Genomic DNA, 20,822 nt, shown 5'->3' on the forward strand with positions numbered 1-20,822 from the left:
TGAGTCGTACAGACTCGACCCGTCGTGACTCAGTACCAACTTGACTAATCGTGACTCGGTACCAACTCGACTCATCATGACTCATACCGACTCGCTTCGTCGTGACTCGTACAGACTCATCTTGTCATGAGTCGTACAGGCTCGACTCGTCGTGACACGGTACCGACTCGACTCATCATGACTCATACCGACTCGCTTCGTCGTGACTCGTACAGACTCATCTTGTCATGAGTCGTACAGGCTCGACTCGTCGTGACACGGTACCAACTCGACTCATCATGACTCATACCGACTCGCTTCGTCGTGACTCGTACAGACTCATCTTGTCATGAGTCGTACAGGCTCGACTCGTCGTGACTCGGTACCAACTAGACTCATCATGACTCGTACAGACTCGACATGTCATAAATTGTACTGACTCAACTCGTGACACGGTATCGACTCGACTCATCATGACTCATACCGACTCGCTTCGTCGTGACTCGTACAGACTCATCTTGTCATGAGTCGTACAGGCTCGACTCGTCGTGACACGGTACCGACTCGACTCATCATGACTCATACCGACTCGCTTCGTCGTGACTCGTACAGACTCATCTTGTCATGAGTCGTACAGGCTCGACTCGTCGTGACACGGTACTGACTCGACTCATCATGACTCATACCGACTCGCTTCGTCGTGACTCGTACAGACTCATCTTGTCATGAGTCGTACAGGCTCGACTCGTCGTGACTCGGTACCAACTAGACTCATCATGACTCGTACAGACTCGACATGTCATAAATTGTACTGACTCAACTCGTGACACGGTATCGACTCGACTCATCATGACTCATACCGACTCGCTTCGTCGTGACTCGTACAGACTCATCTTGTCATGAGTCGTACAGGCTCGACTCGTCGTGACACGGTACCGACTCGACTCATCATGACTCATACCGACTCGCTTCGTCGTGACTCGTACAGACTCATCTTGTCATGAGTCGTACAGGCTCGACTCGTCGTGACACGGTACTGACTCGACTCATCATGACTCATACCGACTCGCTTCGTCGTGACTCGTACAGACTCATCTTGTCATGAGTCGTACAGGCTCGACTCGTCGTGACTCGGTACCAACTAGACTCATCATGACTCGTACAGACTCGACATGTCATAAATTGTACTGACTCGACTCGTTGTGACACGGTACCAACTCAACTCGTCATAATTCGTACCGACTCGACTCGTCATAAGTCATACCGACTCGAATCGTCGTGACTTAGTACCAACTCGACTCGTTGTGACTCGTACCAACTCGACTCATCATAAGTCATACCGAATTGACTCGTCGTGACTTGTACTAACTCGACTTGTCAAAAGTCGTACCGACACAACTCGTCGGGACTCGTACCGACTCCACTTATTCTGACGCATATTGACTCGACTCATCATAAGTTGTACCGACTCAACTCATCGTGACTCGACATCATGAGTCATACCAACTCGACTCGATTCGGTTCCATCTGGATTCCTACTTTGGTTTCTTTGACATTTATTTGACAAACTGAGCTGGCAAGGCAAGCAAAGCCAACAAACTGGGCCGGTAAAGTTGTGGTTCTAGCGGAGAACTGGGCCGGTAAAGTTGTGGTTCTAGCGGAGAACTGGGCCGGTAAAGTTGTGGTTCTAGCGGAGAACTGGGCCGGTAAAGTTGTGGTTCTAGCGGAGAACTGGGCCGGTAAAGTTGTGGTTCTAGCGGAGAACTGGGCCGGTAAAGTTGTGGTTCTAGCGGAGAACTGGGCCGGTAAAGTTGTGGTTCTAGCGGAGAACTGGGCCGGTAAAGTTGTGGTTCTAGCGGAGAACTGGGCCGGTAAAGTTGTGGTTCTAGCGGAGAACTGGGCCGGTAAAGTTGTGGTTCTAGCGGAGAACTGGGCCGGTAAAGTTGTGGTTCTAGCGGAGAACTGGGCCGGTAAAGTTGTGGTTCTAGCGGAGAACTGGGCCGGTAAAGTTGTGGTTCTAGCGGAGAACTGGGCCGGTAAAGTTGTGGTTCTAGCGGAGAACTGGGCCGGTAAAGTTCTGCAGAGTCGCTCTTTCCCACTAATTAACGGTGATTTTAATCTGCAACCTTCTGACCTGATAATTGGATCAAACTGCCGACGTAAATAAAAAGGTCAAAGAGTTTTAGACAGTTGAAGAGTTCAAGATGGCAACAGAACCACTGGACCACATACTGGTCCACATCCTGGACCACATACTGGTCCACATCCTGGACCACATACTGGTCTGCATACTGGTCCGCATACTGGTCTGCATATTGGACCACATACTGGTCTGCATATTGGACCACATACTGGTCTGCATATTGGACCACATACTGGTCTGCATACTGGACCACATACTGGTCTGCATATTGGACCACATACTGGTCCACATCCTGGACCACATACTGGTCTGCATACTGGTCCGCATACTGGTCTGCATATTGGACCACATACTGGTCTGCATATTGGACCACATACTGGTCTGCATACTGGACCACATACTAGACCACATACTGATCCGCATATTGGACCACATACTGGTCTGCATACTGGTCCGCATACTGGACCACATACTGATCCGCATATTGGACCACATACTAGACCACATACTGATCCACATATTGGACCACATACTGATCCGCATATTGGACCACATACTGGTCTGCATACTGGACCACATACTGGACCACATACTGATCCGCATATTGGACCACATACTAGACCACATACTGATCCGCATATTGGACCACATACTGGTCTGCATACTGGACCACATACTGATCCGCATATTGGACCACATACTGGTCCGCATACTGGTCCAGATACTGGACCGCATACTGGTCCACATACTGGATCACAGGCGGTCTCCCTGCAAGTATGTGGACCAGTATATGAACCAGCATGTGGTCTCCTTGCAAGTATGTGGACCAGTATGTGGACCAGTATGTGGACCAGTATGCGGTCTCTCTGCCGGTATGTGGACCAGTATGTGGACCAATATGTGGACCAGTATGTGGACGAGTATGCGGTCTCCCTGCCGGTATGTGGACCAGTATGAGGACCAGTATGAGGACCAGTATGCGGTCTCCCTGCCGGTATGTGGACCAGTATGAGGACCAGTATGAGGACCAGTATGTGGACGAGTATGCGGTCTCCCTGCCAGTATGTGGACCAGTATGAGGACCAGTATGAGGACCAGTATGTGGACGAGTATGCGGTCTCTCTGCCGGTATGTGGACCAGTATGTGGACCAATATGTGGACCAGTATGAGGACCAGTATGCGGTCTCCCTGCCGGTATGTGGACCAGTATGAGGACCAGTATGAGGACCAGTATGCGGTCTCCCTGCCGGTATGTGGACCAGTATGAGGACCAGTATGAGGACCAGTATGTGGACGAGTATGCGGTCTCCCTGCCAGTATGTGGACCAGTATGAGGACCAGTATGAGGACCAGTATGTGGACGAGTATGCGGTCTCCCTGCCGGTATGTGGACCAGTATGAGGACCAGTATGAGGACCAGTATGTGGACGAGTATGCGGTCTCCCTGCCGGTATGTGGACCAGTATGAGGACCAGTATGTGGACCAGTATGCGGTCCAGGTCCCGCTGATGGGACCTTGTGGTCGGGGTTTTGGGGAAGGAAGGTCAGCCAGAGTTCAGCAGGACTCTGATACGACCTCAGACACATTTCCAACAACTTCCCGCTTCGGGGAATCAGACGCTCGGACTGACTCAGAGGTTAAAAGATAAAATGTTTGTTTTCTTCCTCTGAAGTTACAAAAGTTTCCTGTCTGATCGTGGACGTCATCAGTCGCCTTCACCACCTTCCTCTTCCTCTTTTACACAACGCTGATGCTTACAGTCTGGAAACGCATCTGGATCAGGCTGGATCAGAACTGGATCAGAACTGGATTATGACTGGATTGGATCTGTGAGTTAGAAGCCCAGCTCCGCACTCAGTTAGGGAAGCAGTTAGTCAGCAAGCCCCCATTAGCCAGTGCGGAGCTACCAGCCAGGGCAGCTAGTCCACCTAGCGGTCCCTCAGCAGTTCCCGCGCAGCCGGGAGCCGAGGCGGGCTGGACGACGGTCAGGCGGAAGCGTAGCCCCAAACCAAAACCCACTGGCCACCACCGACCTGTTCACGTTTCTAACAGATTTTCCCCGCTCGGCGACACACCCGCTGAGGCAGAAACCCTGATAATAGGTAGTTCCATAGTCAGAAACGTGGCTCTAGAGACACCGGGGACCATAGTCAAATGCATTCCTGGGGCCAGAGCGGGCGACGTCGAATCGTATCTGAAACTGCTGACTAAGGCTAAACGTAAATACCGTAAGATTGTAATTCACGTCGGCGGTAACGACACCCGGTTACGCCAATCGGAGGTCACTAAAATGAATGTTGCTTCGGTGTGTAACTTTGCCAAGAGCATGTTGGACTCCGTAGTTTTCTCTGGTCCCTTGCCAAATTTAATCAGCGATGACATGTTTAGCCGCATGTCATCCTTCAACCGCTGGTTGTCTAGGTGGTGTCCCGATAACAACGTGGGTTTTATAGATAATTGGAGCGCTTTTTGGGGAAAGCCTGGTCTTATTAGGAGAGATGGCATCCATCCCACGTTGGATGGAGCCGCTCTCTTATCTAGCAATATGGACTCTTTTATTAGTCAGCTAAATTGACAACTCAGGGTTGGGACCAGGAGGCAGAATTGTAGTCCTACACACTTTTCTGCAGCTTCCCACCTGCCGCCGCCCACCCAAAACCCCATTCCGACCTTATACAACTCCCCAGCAGTAAGAATTAAACAACACAAAAACACTTCTGGGGTTAATCGTGAAAACCTCATAAAAATAAAAACAATAGATCTAATAAAATCTGAAAATAAGACAATAAAGTGTGGCCTACTGAATGTTAGATCCCTCCCAAATAAGTCTTTATTAGTCAATGACTTGATAGGTGATCACCACATTGATTTATTCTGTCTTACGGAAACCTGGTTACAGCAAGAGGATTATGTTAGTATTAATGAAGCTACGCCAGCTAACTATTTAAACTTTCACATTCCTAGAACTACAGGCAGAGGAGGAGGTGTTGCAGCTATTTTTAAGTCAGAATTTTTAATTAGTCCTAAGCACAAAACTAACTATAAATCCTTTGAATTCCTGACATTATATTTATCTCATCCAAAATGGAATTGAGAGAAACCGCTCCTTTTAGCATTAGTGTATCGCCCACCTGGACCTTACTCCGAGTTTCTGACCCAATTCTCTGATCTCTTGTCTGAGTTAGTGCTGACTACTGATAAGGTCATTGTACTAGGTGATTTTAATATTCATGTTGACCATGAAAATGATAGTTTAAACATTTCCTTTAGCTCTATTCTAAACTCAATTGGGTTTTCACAAAATGTCAATGGAGCCACTCACTCTCATGGTCATACTCTTGATCTGGTTCTAACATCTGGTATTGAGACTGATAAGCTCAAAGTATTTCCTCAAAACCCTGTCTTGTCTGATCACTTCTTATTAACCTTTGAATTCACTTTATTTGATTACTCACTGACCAAAAATAAATTCTACTATAGTAGATGTTTATCAGACAATAATATTACAAAATTTAAACAATCAATTGAATCATTTTTTTCCCCTCTACCATGTGTTAGCATGACTGAGAGTCCCCCTTTAAGCCTTACTCCTGCTCAGATTGATCAACATGCTGATACTATAACAGCTTCAATGCGTACAACCTTGGATAATGTTGCCCTCCTAAAGAAGAAGAAATTAGGTAAGATTATGAAGGCTCCCTGGTTTAATTCCCAGCTTCGAGCTCTAAAACAGGCATCAAGGCGTTTGGAAAACAGATGGCGTTCATCAGGACTAGAGGAGTCTCACTTAACCTGGAAAGAAAGTTTAATCGTATACAAAAAAGCCTTACGTACGGCAAGAACAGCTTATTATTCATCATTGATAGAGGAAAACAAAAACAACCCTCGGTTTCTTTTCAGCACTGTAGCTAGGCTTACTAGGAGCCGGAGCACTGTGGAGCCATGTATTCCTTTCTCACTTAGCTGGGATGATTTCATGTATTTTTTCAGGAATAAAATTGACACTATTAGAGATCAAATTCACAATATTCTTCCTTCTACCTATAATGTTGAGCCTGTTGTGGTCGCCGAAGCATCCTTAGAACCAGGATCTGACTTGTGTCTAAATAGTTTCTGTCCTGTCCAACCCTCTGAATTAACTAAAATAATAGCTTCATCTAAACCATCCACCTGTATCTTAGACCCTCTCCCAACGAGCCTCTTTAAGGACATTTTCCCTTTAATTAATACATCACTACTAAATCTTATCAATATGTCTTTAGTGACAGGATATGTACCACAATCATTTAAAACTGCTGGAATCAAGCCTTTACTTAAAAAGCAATCTCTGGATCCAGAGGTGATAGCAAATTATAGACCTATATCTAACCTCCCGTTTATGTCCAAAATTCTGGAGAAAATAGTTTCAGCTCAGCTACATGCCCACCTGAGTAGAAATAATTTATGCGAGGAGTTTCAGTCAGGATTTAGAGCTCATCATAGCACTGAGACAGCATTGGTGAAAGTTACTAATGACCTTCTTATGGCCTCAGACAAAGGACTTGTGTCCGTACTTATCTTGCTTGATCTTAGTGCTGCATTTGATACAGTCGATCATAACATTCTGTTACAGAGACTAGAACAGGTGATTGGAATTACAGGTACAGCGTTAAGCTGGTTTAAATCATATTTATCTGATAGACTTCAGTTCGTTCATGTAAATGACAAGTCCTCCTCCCAAACTACAGTAAGTCATGGAGTTCCTCAAGGTTCTGTACTTGGACCAATACTCTTCACGCTATATATGCTCCCTTTAGGCAAAATTATTAGACAGCATGGAATAAACTTTCATTGTTATGCAGATGATACTCAGATATACTTATCCTTTAAACCAGATGAAACAAATCAGCCCGATAGGCTACAAAATTGTCTCATAGACATAAAGACTTGGATGTCTAGAAATTTTCTCCTCTTAAACTCAGATAAGACTGAAGTAATTCTCGTTGGATCTGAAAAACTCAGAGCTAAATTTTCCGGTTTTGTAATGAACCTGGATGGCATTACTTTAGCTTCCAGTGCTACAGTGAGAAACCTTGGAGTAATATTTGACCCTGACCTGTCCTTTGGCCCACATATTAAGCAGGTTACTAAAACAGCCTTCTTTCATTTACGTAATATAGCCAAAATTAGGGACATTCTGTCTCAGAGTGATGCAGAAAAACTGGTTCACGCTTTTGTTACTTCGAGACTAGATTACTGTAACTCTCTATTACTGGGCTGTCCTAAATATGCCCTGAAAAGCCTTCAGCTGATCCAGAATTCTGCAGCCAGAGTCCTGACCAGAACCAGCAGGAGAGATCATATTTCTCCAGTTTTAGCCTCTCTTCATTGGCTGCCTGTTGAATCTAGAATAGAATTTAAAATCCTTCTCCTTACATATAAAGCCCTCCACAACCAGGCACCACTATATATCAAAGACCTCATTGTTCCTTATATACCAAGCAGAGTACTTCGTTCGCAGACTGCAGGCTTACTTGTGGTTCCTAGAGTCTGAAAGAGCCGAGCAGGAGGCAGAGCCTTTGGTTATCAGGCCCCTCTCTTATGGAATAAGCTCCCAGTTAGTGTTAGGGAAGCAGACACCCTCCCCACCTTTAAGACTAGGCTGAAGACTTATCTTTTTGATAAGTCCTATAGCTAGGGATGGTTAGCATCCCTTAGTTATGCTGCTATAGGTTTAGACTGCTGAGGGACATTTCCTGATACACTGAGCTTCTTTCTCTTTATCGCTCTCTTTTGAACTGGATCAGAACTGGATCAGAACTGGATTATGACCGGATTGGAACTGGATCAGAACTGGATCAGAACTGGATCAGAACTGGATCATGACTGGAGCAGAACTGGATCAGAACTGGATCAGAACTGGATCAGAACTGGATCATGACTGGAGCAGAACTGGATCAGAACTGGATCATGACTGGATCAGAACTGGATCAGAACTGGATCAGAACTGGATCATGACTGGATCAGAACTGGATCAGAACTGGATCAGAACTGGATCATGACTGGATCAGAACTGGATCATGACTGGAGCAGAACTGGATCAGAACTGGATCATGACTGGATCAGAACTGGATCAGAACTGGATCATGACTGGAGCAGAACTGGATCAGAACTGGATCATGACTGGATCAGAACTGGATCAGAACTGGATTATGACTGGATCAGAACTGGATCAGAACTGGATCAGAACTAGATCAGAACTGGATCATGACTGGAGCAGAACTGGATCAGAACTGGATCATGACTGGATCAGAACTGGATCAGAACTGGATTATGACTGGATCAGAACTGGATCAGAACTGGATCAGAACTGGATCATGACTGGATCAGAACTGGGTCAGAACTGGATTATGACCGGATCAGAACTGGATCATGACTGGATCAGAACTGGATCATGACTGGATAAGAACTGGATCAGAACTGGATCATGACTGGATCATGACTGGATCATGACTGGATCAGAACTGGATCAGAACTGGATCATGACTGGATCATGACTGGATCAGAACTGGATCATGACTGGATCATGACTGGATCATGACTGGATCGGAACTGGATCAGAACTGGATCATGACTGGATCAGAACTGGATCAGAACTGGATCATGACTGGATCATGACTATATCAGAACTGGATCATGACTGGATCAGAACTGGATCAGAACTGGATCATGACTGGATCGGAACTGGATCAGAACTGGATCATGACTGGATCAGAACTGGATCAGAACTGGATCATGACTGGATCAGAACTGGATCAGAACTGGATCATGACTGGATCATGACTGGATCAGAACTGGATCAGAACTGGATCATGACTGGATAAGAACTGGATCAGAACTGGATCATGACTGGATCAGAACTGGATCAGAACTGGATCATGACTGGATCATGACTGGATCAGAACTGGATCAGAACTGGATCATGACTGGATCATGACTGGATCAGAACTGGATCATGACTGGATCAGAACTGGATCAGAACTGGATCATGACTGGATCATGACTGGATCAGAACTAGATCAGAACTGGATCATGACTGGATCATGACTGGATCAGAACTGGATCATAACTGGAGCAGAACTGGATCAGAACTGGATCATGACTGGATCAGAACTGGATCAGAACTGGATCATGACTGGAGCAGAACTGGATCAGAACTGGATCATGACTGGATCAGAACTGGATCAGAACTGGATCATGACTGGATCATGACTGGATCAGAACTGGATCATGACTGGATCAGAACTGGATCATGACTGGATCAGAACTGGATCATGACTGGATCATGACTGGATCAGAACTGGATCATGACTGGATCATGACTGGATCATGACTGGATAAGAACTGGATCAGAACTGGATCATGACTGGATCATGACTGGATCATGACTGGATCAGAACTGGATCAGAACTGGATCATGACTGGATCATGACTGGATCAGAACTGGATCATGACTGGATCATGACTGGATCATGACTGGATAAGAACTGGATCAGAACTGGATCATGACTGGATAAGAACTGGATCAGAACTGGATCATGACTGGATCATGACTGGATCATGACTGGATCAGAACTGGATCAGAACTGGATCATGACTGGATCATGACTGGATCAGAACTGGATCATGACTGGATCATGACTGGATCATGACTGGATCATGACTGGATCAGAACTGGATCATAACTGGAGCAGAACTGGATCAGAACTGGATCATGACTGGATCAGAACTGGATCAGAACTGGATCATGACTGGAGCAGAACTGGATCAGAACTGGATCATGACTGGATCAGAACTGGATCAGAACTGGATCATGACTGGATCATGACTGGATCAGAACTGGATCATGACTGGATCAGAACTGGATCATGACTGGATCAGAACTGGATCATGACTGGATCATGACTGGATCAGAACTGGATCATGACTGGATCATGACTGGATCATGACTGGATAAGAACTGGATCAGAACTGGATCATGACTGGATCATGACTGGATCATGACTGGATCAGAACTGGATCAGAACTGGATCATGACTGGATCATGACTGGATCAGAACTGGATCAGAACTGGATCATGACTGGATCAGAACTGGATCAGAACTGGATCATGACTGGATCATGACTGGATAAGAACTGGATCAGAACTGGATCATGACTGGATCATGACTGGATCATGACTGGATCAGAACTGGATCAGAACTGGATCATGACTGGATCATGACTGGATCAGAACTGGATCATGACTGGATCATGACTGGATCATGACTGGATAAGAACTGGATCAGAACTGGATCATGACTGGATAAGAACTGGATCAGAACTGGATCATGACTGGATCATGACTGGATCATGACTGGATCAGAACTGGATCAGAACTGGATCATGACTGGATCATGACTGGATCAGAACTGGATCATGACTGGATCATGACTGGATCATGACTGGATAAGAACTGGATCAGAACTGGATCAGAACTGGATCTTCGTGGCTTAGTGAACGAAGTTACATGTTAAAATTCAAATGCTTTATGTGGTTCCATGTCAGAGTTGTACATGATAAGACATTTTCATCCAGACGTTATTCTATTCTATTCTATTCTATTCTATTCTATAGTCATTTAAACACTTTTATCCAAAGCCACTTACATCAGAGTGAGAACAACACAAGCAGGAAATCAGACAGTAGAGGACATGGTAGGAAGGTGATGGTGGACTGTCCAGTTGGATGCAGGTCCTTCCATGAAGCTACAGGCTTTTTGTTGTTTGTTTACTCCCTTCCCATCCCATAATATCACCTATATTATAATACAAAGAATTAATACCATAAAGTTTGTTGGAAAGAACTGGGCTAAGTTCTCCATCATTCCAACAAATATAGCTATGCTAAGTGTACTTTGAAACTTTATACAGTTTGATGTCATTTTTGAGGCCTGATGACGTCAGTGGTCCTGATGACGTCAGTGGTCCTGATGACGTCAGTGGTCCTGATGACGTCAGTGGTCCTGATGACGTCAGTGGTCCTGATGATATCAGAGCGTTTTAACAGTTCATGGATGCGTGTGTTTGGGACGTGCTGCCTTTCAGGAATTACATAAAAACTAACGACTGACTCCAGAAACAGCTGTTTCATCTTCACCTCCAAACACATCTGGCCCGACCCATCCGACCGTATTAGGCTAACCAGATAATCTGTGGTTTGTTTACATTAAACTCATGGTGCTGACCAGACGGGCCCCCTGCTGGATAAAACCAGAGCTACACCTTGATATAAGTGAAGAGGGCTGGACCAACGGAGGAAGGGGCATAATTCCAGATCAATCTCATTGTGAGACATCAAAAGGCAGATAAGCCAGTCAGACAGAGGACATGATACCCTGAAGAGGACAAAAAACTAGCACAACCCCAAATCTTCCAGGTCTGAACTAAAACAGAGAAGTTCTCCCCATTCCTAGTTCCAGGAATGAGGCAAACAAGTTTTCCAGCTTCCAGAAAATGTCTAAGTGGAGCAGCAGCATTCCGGGAACATTCAGAGCCATCCAGCCTCATTACCTTGGAAGAAGCTCTTGACCCGTAGGTAGGAGACGGCAAGGCGGAGCACCGACAGCTTGTCCAGCTTGGAGATGACGTCTGGCGGGAACGGCAGCAGGCTGGCCAGCCGGTCCAACTCGGCGTTCAGCCGATCCCGGTGCCGCTTAGACGGGTTGGTTTTCTCGTTAGCAGAGGATGGTTTCCTGCCGGTGAGGAGGGTTGGAGTTAGGACGTCATTTTCCTCTTATTCAATTTAACTAAATGGGCAGAAAGAAGCGCCAGTGGAACCTGTTCTACGCGCAAGTGGAACCTGTTCTACGCGCCAGTGGAACCTGTTCTACGCGCCAGTGAAAGTAGTTCTCCGCAGCAGTGGAACCTGTTCTACGCGCCAGTGGAACCTGTTCTACGTGCCAGTGGAACCTATTCTACGCGCCAGTGGAACCTGTTCTACGTGTCAGTGGAACCTGTTCTACGCACCAGTGGAACCTGTTCTACGCGCCAGTGAAAGTAGTTCTCCGCAGCAGTGGAACCTGTTCTACGCACCAGTGGAACCTGTTCTACACACCAGTGGAACCTGCTCTACGCGCCAGTGGAACCTGTTCTACGCGCCAGTAGAACCTGTTCTACGCGCCAGTGGAACCTGTTCTACGCGCCAGTGGAACCTGTTCTACGTGCCAGTGGAACCTGTTCTACGCGCCAGTGGAACCTGTTCTACGCGCCAGTAGAACCTGCTCTACGCGCCAGTGGAACCTGTTCTACGCGCCAGTAGAACCTGTTCTACGCGCCAGTGGAACCTGTTCTACGTGCCAGTGGAACCTGTTCTACACGCCAGTGGAACCTGTTCTACGTGCCAGTGGAACCTGTTCTACACACCAGTGGAACCTGTTCTACGCGCCAGTGGAACCTGTTCTACGCGCCAGTGGAACCTGTTCTACATGCCAGTGGAACCTGTTCTACACACCAGTGGAACCTGCTCTACGCGCCAGTGGAACCTGTTCTACGCGCCAGTGGAACCTGTTCTACATGCCAGTGGAACCTGTTCTACGCACCAGTGGAACCTGTTCTACGCGCCAGTGAAAGTAGTTCTCCGCAGCAGTGGAACCTGTTCTACGCACCAGTAGAACCTGTTCTACGCGCCAGTGGAACCTGCTCTACGCGCCAGTGGAACCTGTTCTACGCGCCAGTAGAACCTGTTCTACGTGCCAGTGGAACCTGTTCTACGCGCCAGTGGAACCTGTTCTACGTGCCAGTGGAACCTGTTCTACACACCAGTGGAACCTGCTCTACGCGCCAGTGGAACCTGTTCTACGCGCCAGTGGAACCTGTTCTACATGCCAGTGGAACCTGTTCTACGCACCAGTGGAACCTGTTCTACGCGCCAGTGGAACCTGTTCTACGCGCCAGTGAAAGTAGTTCTCCGCAGCAGTGGAACCTGTTCTACGCACCAGTAGAACCTGTTCTACGCGCCAGTGGAACCTGCTCTACGCGCCAGTGGAACCTGTTCTACGCGCCAGTGGAACCTGTTCTACGCGCCAGTCAAAGTAGTTCTCCGCAGCAGTGGAACCTGTTCTACGCACCAGTGGAACCTGTTCTACACACCAGTGGAACCTGTTCTACACACCAGTGGAACCTGCTCTACGCGCCAGTGGAACCTGTTCTACGCGCCAGTGGAACCTGTTCTACGCGCCAGTGGAACCTGTTCTACGCGCCAGTGGAACCTGCTCTACGCGCCAGTGGAACCTGTTCTACGCGCCAGTAGAACCTGTTCTACGCGCCAGTGGAACCTGTTCTACGTGCCAGTGGAACCTATTCTACGCGCCAGTGGAACCTGTTCTACGTGTCAGTGGAACCTGTTCTACACACCAGTGGAACCTGCTCTACGCGCCAGTGGAACCTGTTCGACGCGCCAGTGGAACCTGTTCTACGCACCAGTGGAACCTGTTCTACGCGCCAGTGGAACCTGTTCTACGCACCAGTGAAAGTAGTTCTCCGCAGCAGTGGAACCTGTTCTACGCGCCAGTGAAAGTAGTTCTCCGCAGCAGTGGAACCTGTTCTACACACCAGTGGAACCTGCTCTACGCACCAGTGGAACCTGTTCTACGCGCCAGTGGAACCTGTTCTACATGCCAGTAGAACCTGTTCTACGTGCCAGTGGAACCTGTTCTACGCACCAGTGGAACCTGCTCTACGCGCCAGTAGAACCTGTTCTACGCGCCAGTGGAACCTGTTCTACACACCAGTGGAACCTGTTCTACACACCAGTGGAACCTGCTCTACGCGCCAGTGGAACCTGTTCTACGCGCCAGTAGAACCTGTTCTACGCGCCAGTGGAACCTGTTCTACGCGCCAGTGGAACCTGTTCTACGCGCCAGTAGAACCTGCTCTACGCGCCAGTGGAACCTGTTCTACGCGCCAGTAGAACCTGTTCTACGCGCCAGTGGCACCTGTTCTACGTGCCAGTGGAACCTATTCTACGCGCCAGTGGAACCTGTTCTACGTGTCAGTGGAACCTGTTCTACGCACCAGTGGAACCTGTTCTACGCGCCAGTAGAACCTGTTCTACATGCCAGTAGAACCTGTTCTACGTGCCAGTGGAACCTGTTCTACGCACCAGTGGAACCTGCTCTACGCGCCAGTAGAACCTGTTCTACGCGCCAGTGGAACCTGTTCTACACACCAGTGGAACCTGTTCTACACACCAGTGGAACCTGCTCTACGCGCCAGTGGAACCTGTTCTACGCGCCAGTAGAACCTGTTCTACGCGCCAGTGGAACCTGTTCTACGCGCCAGTGGAACCTGTTCTACGCGCCAGTAGAACCTGCTCTACGCGCCAGTGGAACCTGTTCTACGCGCCAGTAGAACCTGTTCTACGCGCCAGTGGAACCTGTTCTACGTGCCAGTGGAACCTATTCTACGCGCCAGTGGAACCTGTTCTACGTGTCAGTGGAACCTGTTCTACACACCAGTGGAACCTGCTCTACGCGCCAGTGGAACCTGTTCGACGCGCCAGTGGAACCTGTTCTACGCACCAGTGGAACCTGTTCTACGTGCCAGTGGAACCTGTTCTACGCACCAGTGAAAGTAGTTCTCCGCAGCAGTGGAACCTGTTCTACGCACCAGTGGAACCTGCTCTACGCGCCAGTGGAACCTGTTCTACGCGCCAGTGGAACCTGTTCTATGTGCCAGTGGAAGTAGTTCAACACACCAGTGGAACCTGTTCTACGCGCCAGTGGAACCTGTTCTACGCACCAGTGGAACCTGTTCTACGTGCCAGTGGAACCTGTTCTACATGCCAGTGGAACCTGTTCTACGCACCAGTGGAACCTGTTCTACATGCCAGTGGAACCTGTTCTACGCACCAGTGGAACCTGTTCTACGTGCCAGTGGAACCTGTTCTACATGCCAGTGGAAGTATTTAAACACACCAGTGGAACCTGTTCTACGCGCCAGTAGAACCTGTTCTACGCGCCAGTGGAACCTATTCTACGTGCCAGTGGAAGTAGTTCTCCGCAGCAGTGGAACCTGTTCTACATGCCAGTGGAAGTATTTAAACACACCAGTGGAACCTGTTCTACGCGCCAGTAGAACCTGTTCTACGCGCCAGTGGAACCTGTTCTACGCGCCAGTGGAAGTAGTTCTCCGCAGCAGTGGAACCTGTTCTACATGCCAGTGGAAGTATTTAAACACACCAGTGGAACCTGTTCTACGCGCCAGTAGAACCTGTTCTACGTGCCAGTGGAACCTGTTCTACGCGCCAGTGGAACCTGTTCTACGCACCAGTGGAAGTAGTTCTCCGCAGCAGTGGAACCTGTTCTACGCGCCAGTGGAACCTGTTCTACGCGCCAGTAGAACCTGTTCTACGCACCAGTGAAACCTGTTCTACGCGCCAGTAGAACCTGTTCTACGCGCCAGTGGAACCTGTTCTACGCGCCAGTAGAACCTGTTCTACGCACCAGTGGAACCTGTTCTACGCGCCAGTAGAACCTGTTCTACGCGCCAGTGGAACCTGTTCTACGCGCCAGTGAAAGTAGTTCTCCGCAGCAGTGGAACCTGTTCTACGCAGCAGTGGAACCTGTTCTACGCACCAGTGGAACCTGCTCTACGCGCCAGTGGAACCTGTTCTGCGCGCCAGTAGAACCTGTTCTACGCGCCAGTGGAACCTGTTCTACGCGCCAGTGGAACCTGTTCTACATGCCAGTGGAACCTGTTCTACGCACCAGTGAAACCTGTTCTACGCGCCAGTAGAACCTGTTCTACGCGCCAGTGGAAGTAGTTCAACACACCAGTGGAACCTGTTCTACGTGCCAGTAGAACCTGTTCTACGTGCCAGTGGAACCTGTTCTACGTGCCAGTGGAACCTGTTCTACATGCCAGTGGAACCTGTTCTACGCACCAGTGGAACCTGTTCTACGCGCCAGTGGAACCTGTTCTACGCGCCAGTGAAAGTAGTTCTCCGCAGCAGTGGAACCTGTTCTACGCAGCAGTGGAACCTGTTCTACGCACCAGTGGAACCTGCTCTACGCGCCAGTGGAACCTGCTCTACGCGCCAGTGGAACCTGTTCTACGCGCCAGTGGAACCTGTTCTACGCACCAGTGGAACCTGTTCTACGCGCCAGTGGAACCTGTTCTACGCGCCAGTGAAAGTAGTTCTCCGCAGCAGTGGAACCTGTTCTACGCACCAGTAGAACCTGTTCTACGCGCCAGTGGAACCTGCTCTACGCGCCAGTGGAACCTGTTCTACGCGCCAGTGGAACCTGTTCTACGCGCCAGTCAAAGTAGTTCTCCGCAGCAGTGGAACCTGTTCTACGCACCAGTGGAACCTGTTCTACACACCAGTGGAACCTGTTCTACACACCAGTGGAACCTGCTCTACGCGCCAGTGGAACCTGTTCTACGCGCCAGTGGAACCTGTTCTACGCGCCAGTGGAACCTGTTCTACGCGCCAGTGGAACCTGCTCTACGCGCCAGTGGAACCTGTTCTACGCGCCAGTAGAACCTGTTCTACGCGCCAGTGGAACCTGTTCTACGTGCCAGTGGAACCTATTCTACGCGCCAGTGGAACCTGTTCTACGTGTCAGTGGAACCTGTTCTACACACCAGTGGAACCTGCTCTACGCGCCAGTGGAACCTGTTCGACGCGCCAGTGGAACCTGTTCTACGCACCAGTGGAACCTGTTCTACGCGCCAGTGGAACCTGTTCTACGCACCAGTGAAAGTAGTTCTCCGCAGCAGTGGAACCTGTTCTACGCGCCAGTGAAAGTAGTTCTCCGCAGCAGTGGAACCTGTTCTACACACCAGTGGAACCTGTTCTACGCACCAGTGGAACCTGTTCTACGCGCCAGTGGAACCTGTTCTACATGCCAGTAGAACCTGTTCTACGTGCCAGTGGAACCTGTTCTACGCACCAGTGGAACCTGCTCTACGCGCCAGTAGAACCTGTTCTACGCGCCAGTGGAACCTGTTCTACACACCAGTGGAACCTGTTCTACACACCAGTGGAACCTGCTCTACGCGCCAGTGGAACCTGTTCTACGCGCCAGTAGAACCTGTTCTACGCGCCAGTGGAACCTGTTCTACGCGCCAGTGGAACCTGTTCTACGCGCCAGTAGAACCTGCTCTACGCGCCAGTGGAACCTGTTCTACGCGCCAGTAGAACCTGTTCTACGCGCCAGTGGAACCTGTTCTACGTGCCAGTGGAACCTATTCTACGCGCCAGTGGAACCTGTTCTACGTGTCAGTGGAACCTGTTCTACGCACCAGTGGAACCTGTTCTACGCGCCAGTAGAACCTGTTCTACATGCCAGTAGAACCTGTTCTACGTGCCAGTGGAACCTGTTCTACGCACCAGTGGAACCTGCTCTACGCGCCAGTAGAACCTGTTCTACGCGCCAGTGGAACCTGTTCTACACACCAGTGGAACCTGTTCTACACACCAGTGGAACCTGCTCTACGCGCCAGTGGAACCTGTTCTACGCGCCAGTAGAACCTGTTCTACGCGCCAGTGGAACCTGTTCTACGCGCCAGTAGAACCTGCTCTACGCGCCAGTGGAACCTGTTCTACGCGCCAGTAGAACCTGTTCTACGCGCCAGTGGAACCTGTTCTACGTGCCAGTGGAACCTGTTCTACATGCCAGTGGAAGTATTTAAACACACCAGTGGAACCTGTTCTACGCGCCAGTAGAACCTGTTCTACGCGCCAGTGGAACCTATTCTACGTGCCAGTGGAAGTAGTTCTCCGCAGCAGTGGAACCTGTTCTACATGCCAGTGGAAGTATTTAAACACACCAGTGGAACCTGTTCTACGCGCCAGTAGAACCTGTTCTACGCGCCAGTGGAACCTGTTCTACGCGCCAGTGGAAGTAGTTCTCCGCAGCAGTGGAACCTGTTCTACATGCCAGTGGAAGTATTTAAACACACCAGTGGAACCTGTTCTACGCGCCAGTAGAACCTGTTCTACGTGCCAGTGGAACCTGTTCTACGCGCCAGTGGAACCTGTTCTACGCACCAGTGGAAGTAGTTCTCCGCAGCAGTGGAACCTGTTCTACGCGCCAGTGGAACCTGTTCTACGCGCCAGTAGAACCTGTTCTACGCACCAGTGAAACCTGTTCTACGCGCCAGTAGAACCTGTTCTACGCGCCAGTGGAACCTGTTCTACGCGCCAGTAGAACCTGTTCTACGCACCAGTGGAACCTGTTCTACGCGCCAGTAGAACCTGTTCTACGCGCCAGTGGAACCTGTTCTACGCGCCAGTGAAAGTAGTTCTCCGCAGCAGTGGAACCTGTTCTACGCAGCAGTGAAAGTAGTTCTCCGCAGCAGTGGAACCTGTTCTACGCGCCAGTGGAACCTGTTCTACGCGCCAGTAGAACCTGTTCTACGCACCAGTGAAACCTGTTCTACGCGCCAGTAGAACCTGTTCTACGCGCCAGTGGAACCTGTTCTACGCGCCAGTAGAACCTGTTCTACGCGCCAGTGGAACCTGTTCTGCGCGCCAGTAGAACCTGTTCTACGCGCCAGTGGAACCTGTTCTACGCGCCAGTGGAACCTGTTCTACATGCCAGTGGAACCTGTTCTACGCACCAGTGGAACCTGTTCTACGTGCCAGTGGAAGTAGTTCAACACACCAGTGGAACCTGTTCTACGTGCCAGTGGAAGTAGTTCAACACACCAGTGGAACCTGTTCTACATGCCAGTGGAACCTGTTCTACGCACCAGTGGAACCTGTTCTACGTGCCAGTGGAAGTAGTTCAACACACCAGTAGAACCTGTTCTACGCGCCAGTGGAACCTGGTCTACGCAGCAGTGAACATCAAATTTTGTAATGATAAAAAGTTTTGTGATAAAATAGTAAAATTTTTGCTGTCATCCACGTGCACACAGAGCGGCGGTTGATGTGGGAAAGATTTCCTCTCAGATCATGAAAACTTTATAAATGCCGCAGGCCTTGTTAAATTCCCTCTTCTGTGGCTTATATAATCCACGCGTCAGCGTTTAGGATGTAAAAATAAAGAGATTAAAAACACAAATATCTGAATCAGATAAATAACTGCACATTGTAGACCTAATTTCTCCTGGCTGAACCTGAACACATCTCACATCACAGGTTTAAATATGATCTTCCTGAATCGGTCCGTTGCATCAGCTTCATGCTGAGAAATCTTTTCTCCAACTCCCACTTTGTGTTGTTTCCAACACGCTCCCCAACATGCCACCAACACGCTCCCCAGCATGCCACCAACACGCTCCCCAACATGCCACCAACACACTCCCCAACATGCCACCAACACGCTCCCCACCATGCCACCAACACGCTCCCCAGCATGCCACCAACACGCTCCCCACCATGCCACCAATACGCTCCCCAACATGCCACCAACACGCTCCCCAACATGCCACCAACACGCTCCCCACCATGCCACCAACACGCTCCCCAGCATGCCACCAACACGCTCCCCACCATGCCACCAACACGCTCCCCAACATGCCACCAACACGCTCCCCAACATGCCACCAACATGCTCCCCAACATGCCACCAACACGCTCCCCACCATGCCACCAACATGCTCCCCAACATGCCACCAACATGCTCCCCAGCATGCCACCAACATGCTCCCCAGCATGCCACCAACATGCTCCCCAGCATGCCACCAACACGCTCCCCACCATGCCACCAACACGCTCCCCAACATGCCACCAACACGCTCCCCACCATGCCACCAACACGCTCCCCACCATGCCACCAACATGCTCCCCAACATGCCACCAACACGCTCCCCAACATGCCACCAACATGCTCCCCAACATGCCACCAACATGCTCCCCAACATGCCACCAACATGCTCCCCAACATGCCACCAACATGCTCCCCAGCATGCCACCAACATGCTCCCCAGCATGCCACCAACATGCTCCCCAGCATGCCACCAACATGCTCCCCAACATGCCACCAACACACTCCCCAACATGCCACCAACACGCTCCCCAACATGCCACCAACATGCTCCCCAACATGCCACCAACACACTCCCCAACATGCCACCAACACGCTCCCCAACATGCCACCAACACGCTCCCCACCATGCCACCAACACGCTCTCCAATATGCCACCAACACACTCCCCAGCATGCCACCAACACGTTACATCGACACGCTTGCCACAAAAGTGATAAAACATGAGGAGTAAAACAAGGAGCTGCTTAACTGCTTCTGGACGGGCTTCCTCCTCTTTCTGCCTGCATACATGCAGTCTCCAGGAGGGATCATGGTACTGCGCTCCGTGCAGGTAACAGGTGCGCTGCGGGTCAAACAAGCACAACTTCTTCAAAATAAACAAATAACAACAAAAGTCTGCAGGACAAACAAGTCTAGAAAGGCTGCTTATTAGTCATGTCAGAGTGGGAGTTCATCCATCCAGACATCCACTCTGCTTAAAACTCATTCATTCATCTATAGTTTCATTTCATTGGGTTTTAATTCATATTTAATATTATTCTGGTCAAATATGCAGAAATAAAACAAAAATAAAATAAATCAGAAAAATACAAACCTGGAAAATCTGCGGGTTTCTGAAAATTCCAGAATTAATTCCTGAAGTAAAAATTCCGAGCAAATGATTGGTGTTTTGTCCCAG

General features: G+C 49.3%; 1 protein-coding gene across 1 annotated transcript in view; it reads right to left on the reverse strand.

Moving 5' to 3' along the window:
• The window catches only part of ahrra (aryl-hydrocarbon receptor repressor a), a gene marked incomplete at both ends in the record, with an annotated part of 142,212 nt that extends 121,757 nt beyond the window's left edge, over nucleotides 1-20,455 (reverse strand). Inside the window, 2 exons of the mRNA XM_079259572.1 lie at nucleotides 11,715-11,896; nucleotides 20,394-20,455. Coding sequence (XP_079115698.1) covers nucleotides 11,715-11,896; nucleotides 20,394-20,455 — 244 coding nt within the window. The remainder of the gene's footprint in view (nucleotides 1-11,714; nucleotides 11,897-20,393) is intronic.
• Nucleotides 20,456-20,822: the final 367 nt, after the last annotated feature.

This window comes from Telmatherina bonti (assembly GCF_933228915.1).
Source record: "Telmatherina bonti genome assembly, chromosome: 20".
Taxonomy (NCBI): domain Eukaryota; kingdom Metazoa; phylum Chordata; class Actinopteri; order Atheriniformes; family Telmatherinidae; genus Telmatherina; species Telmatherina bonti.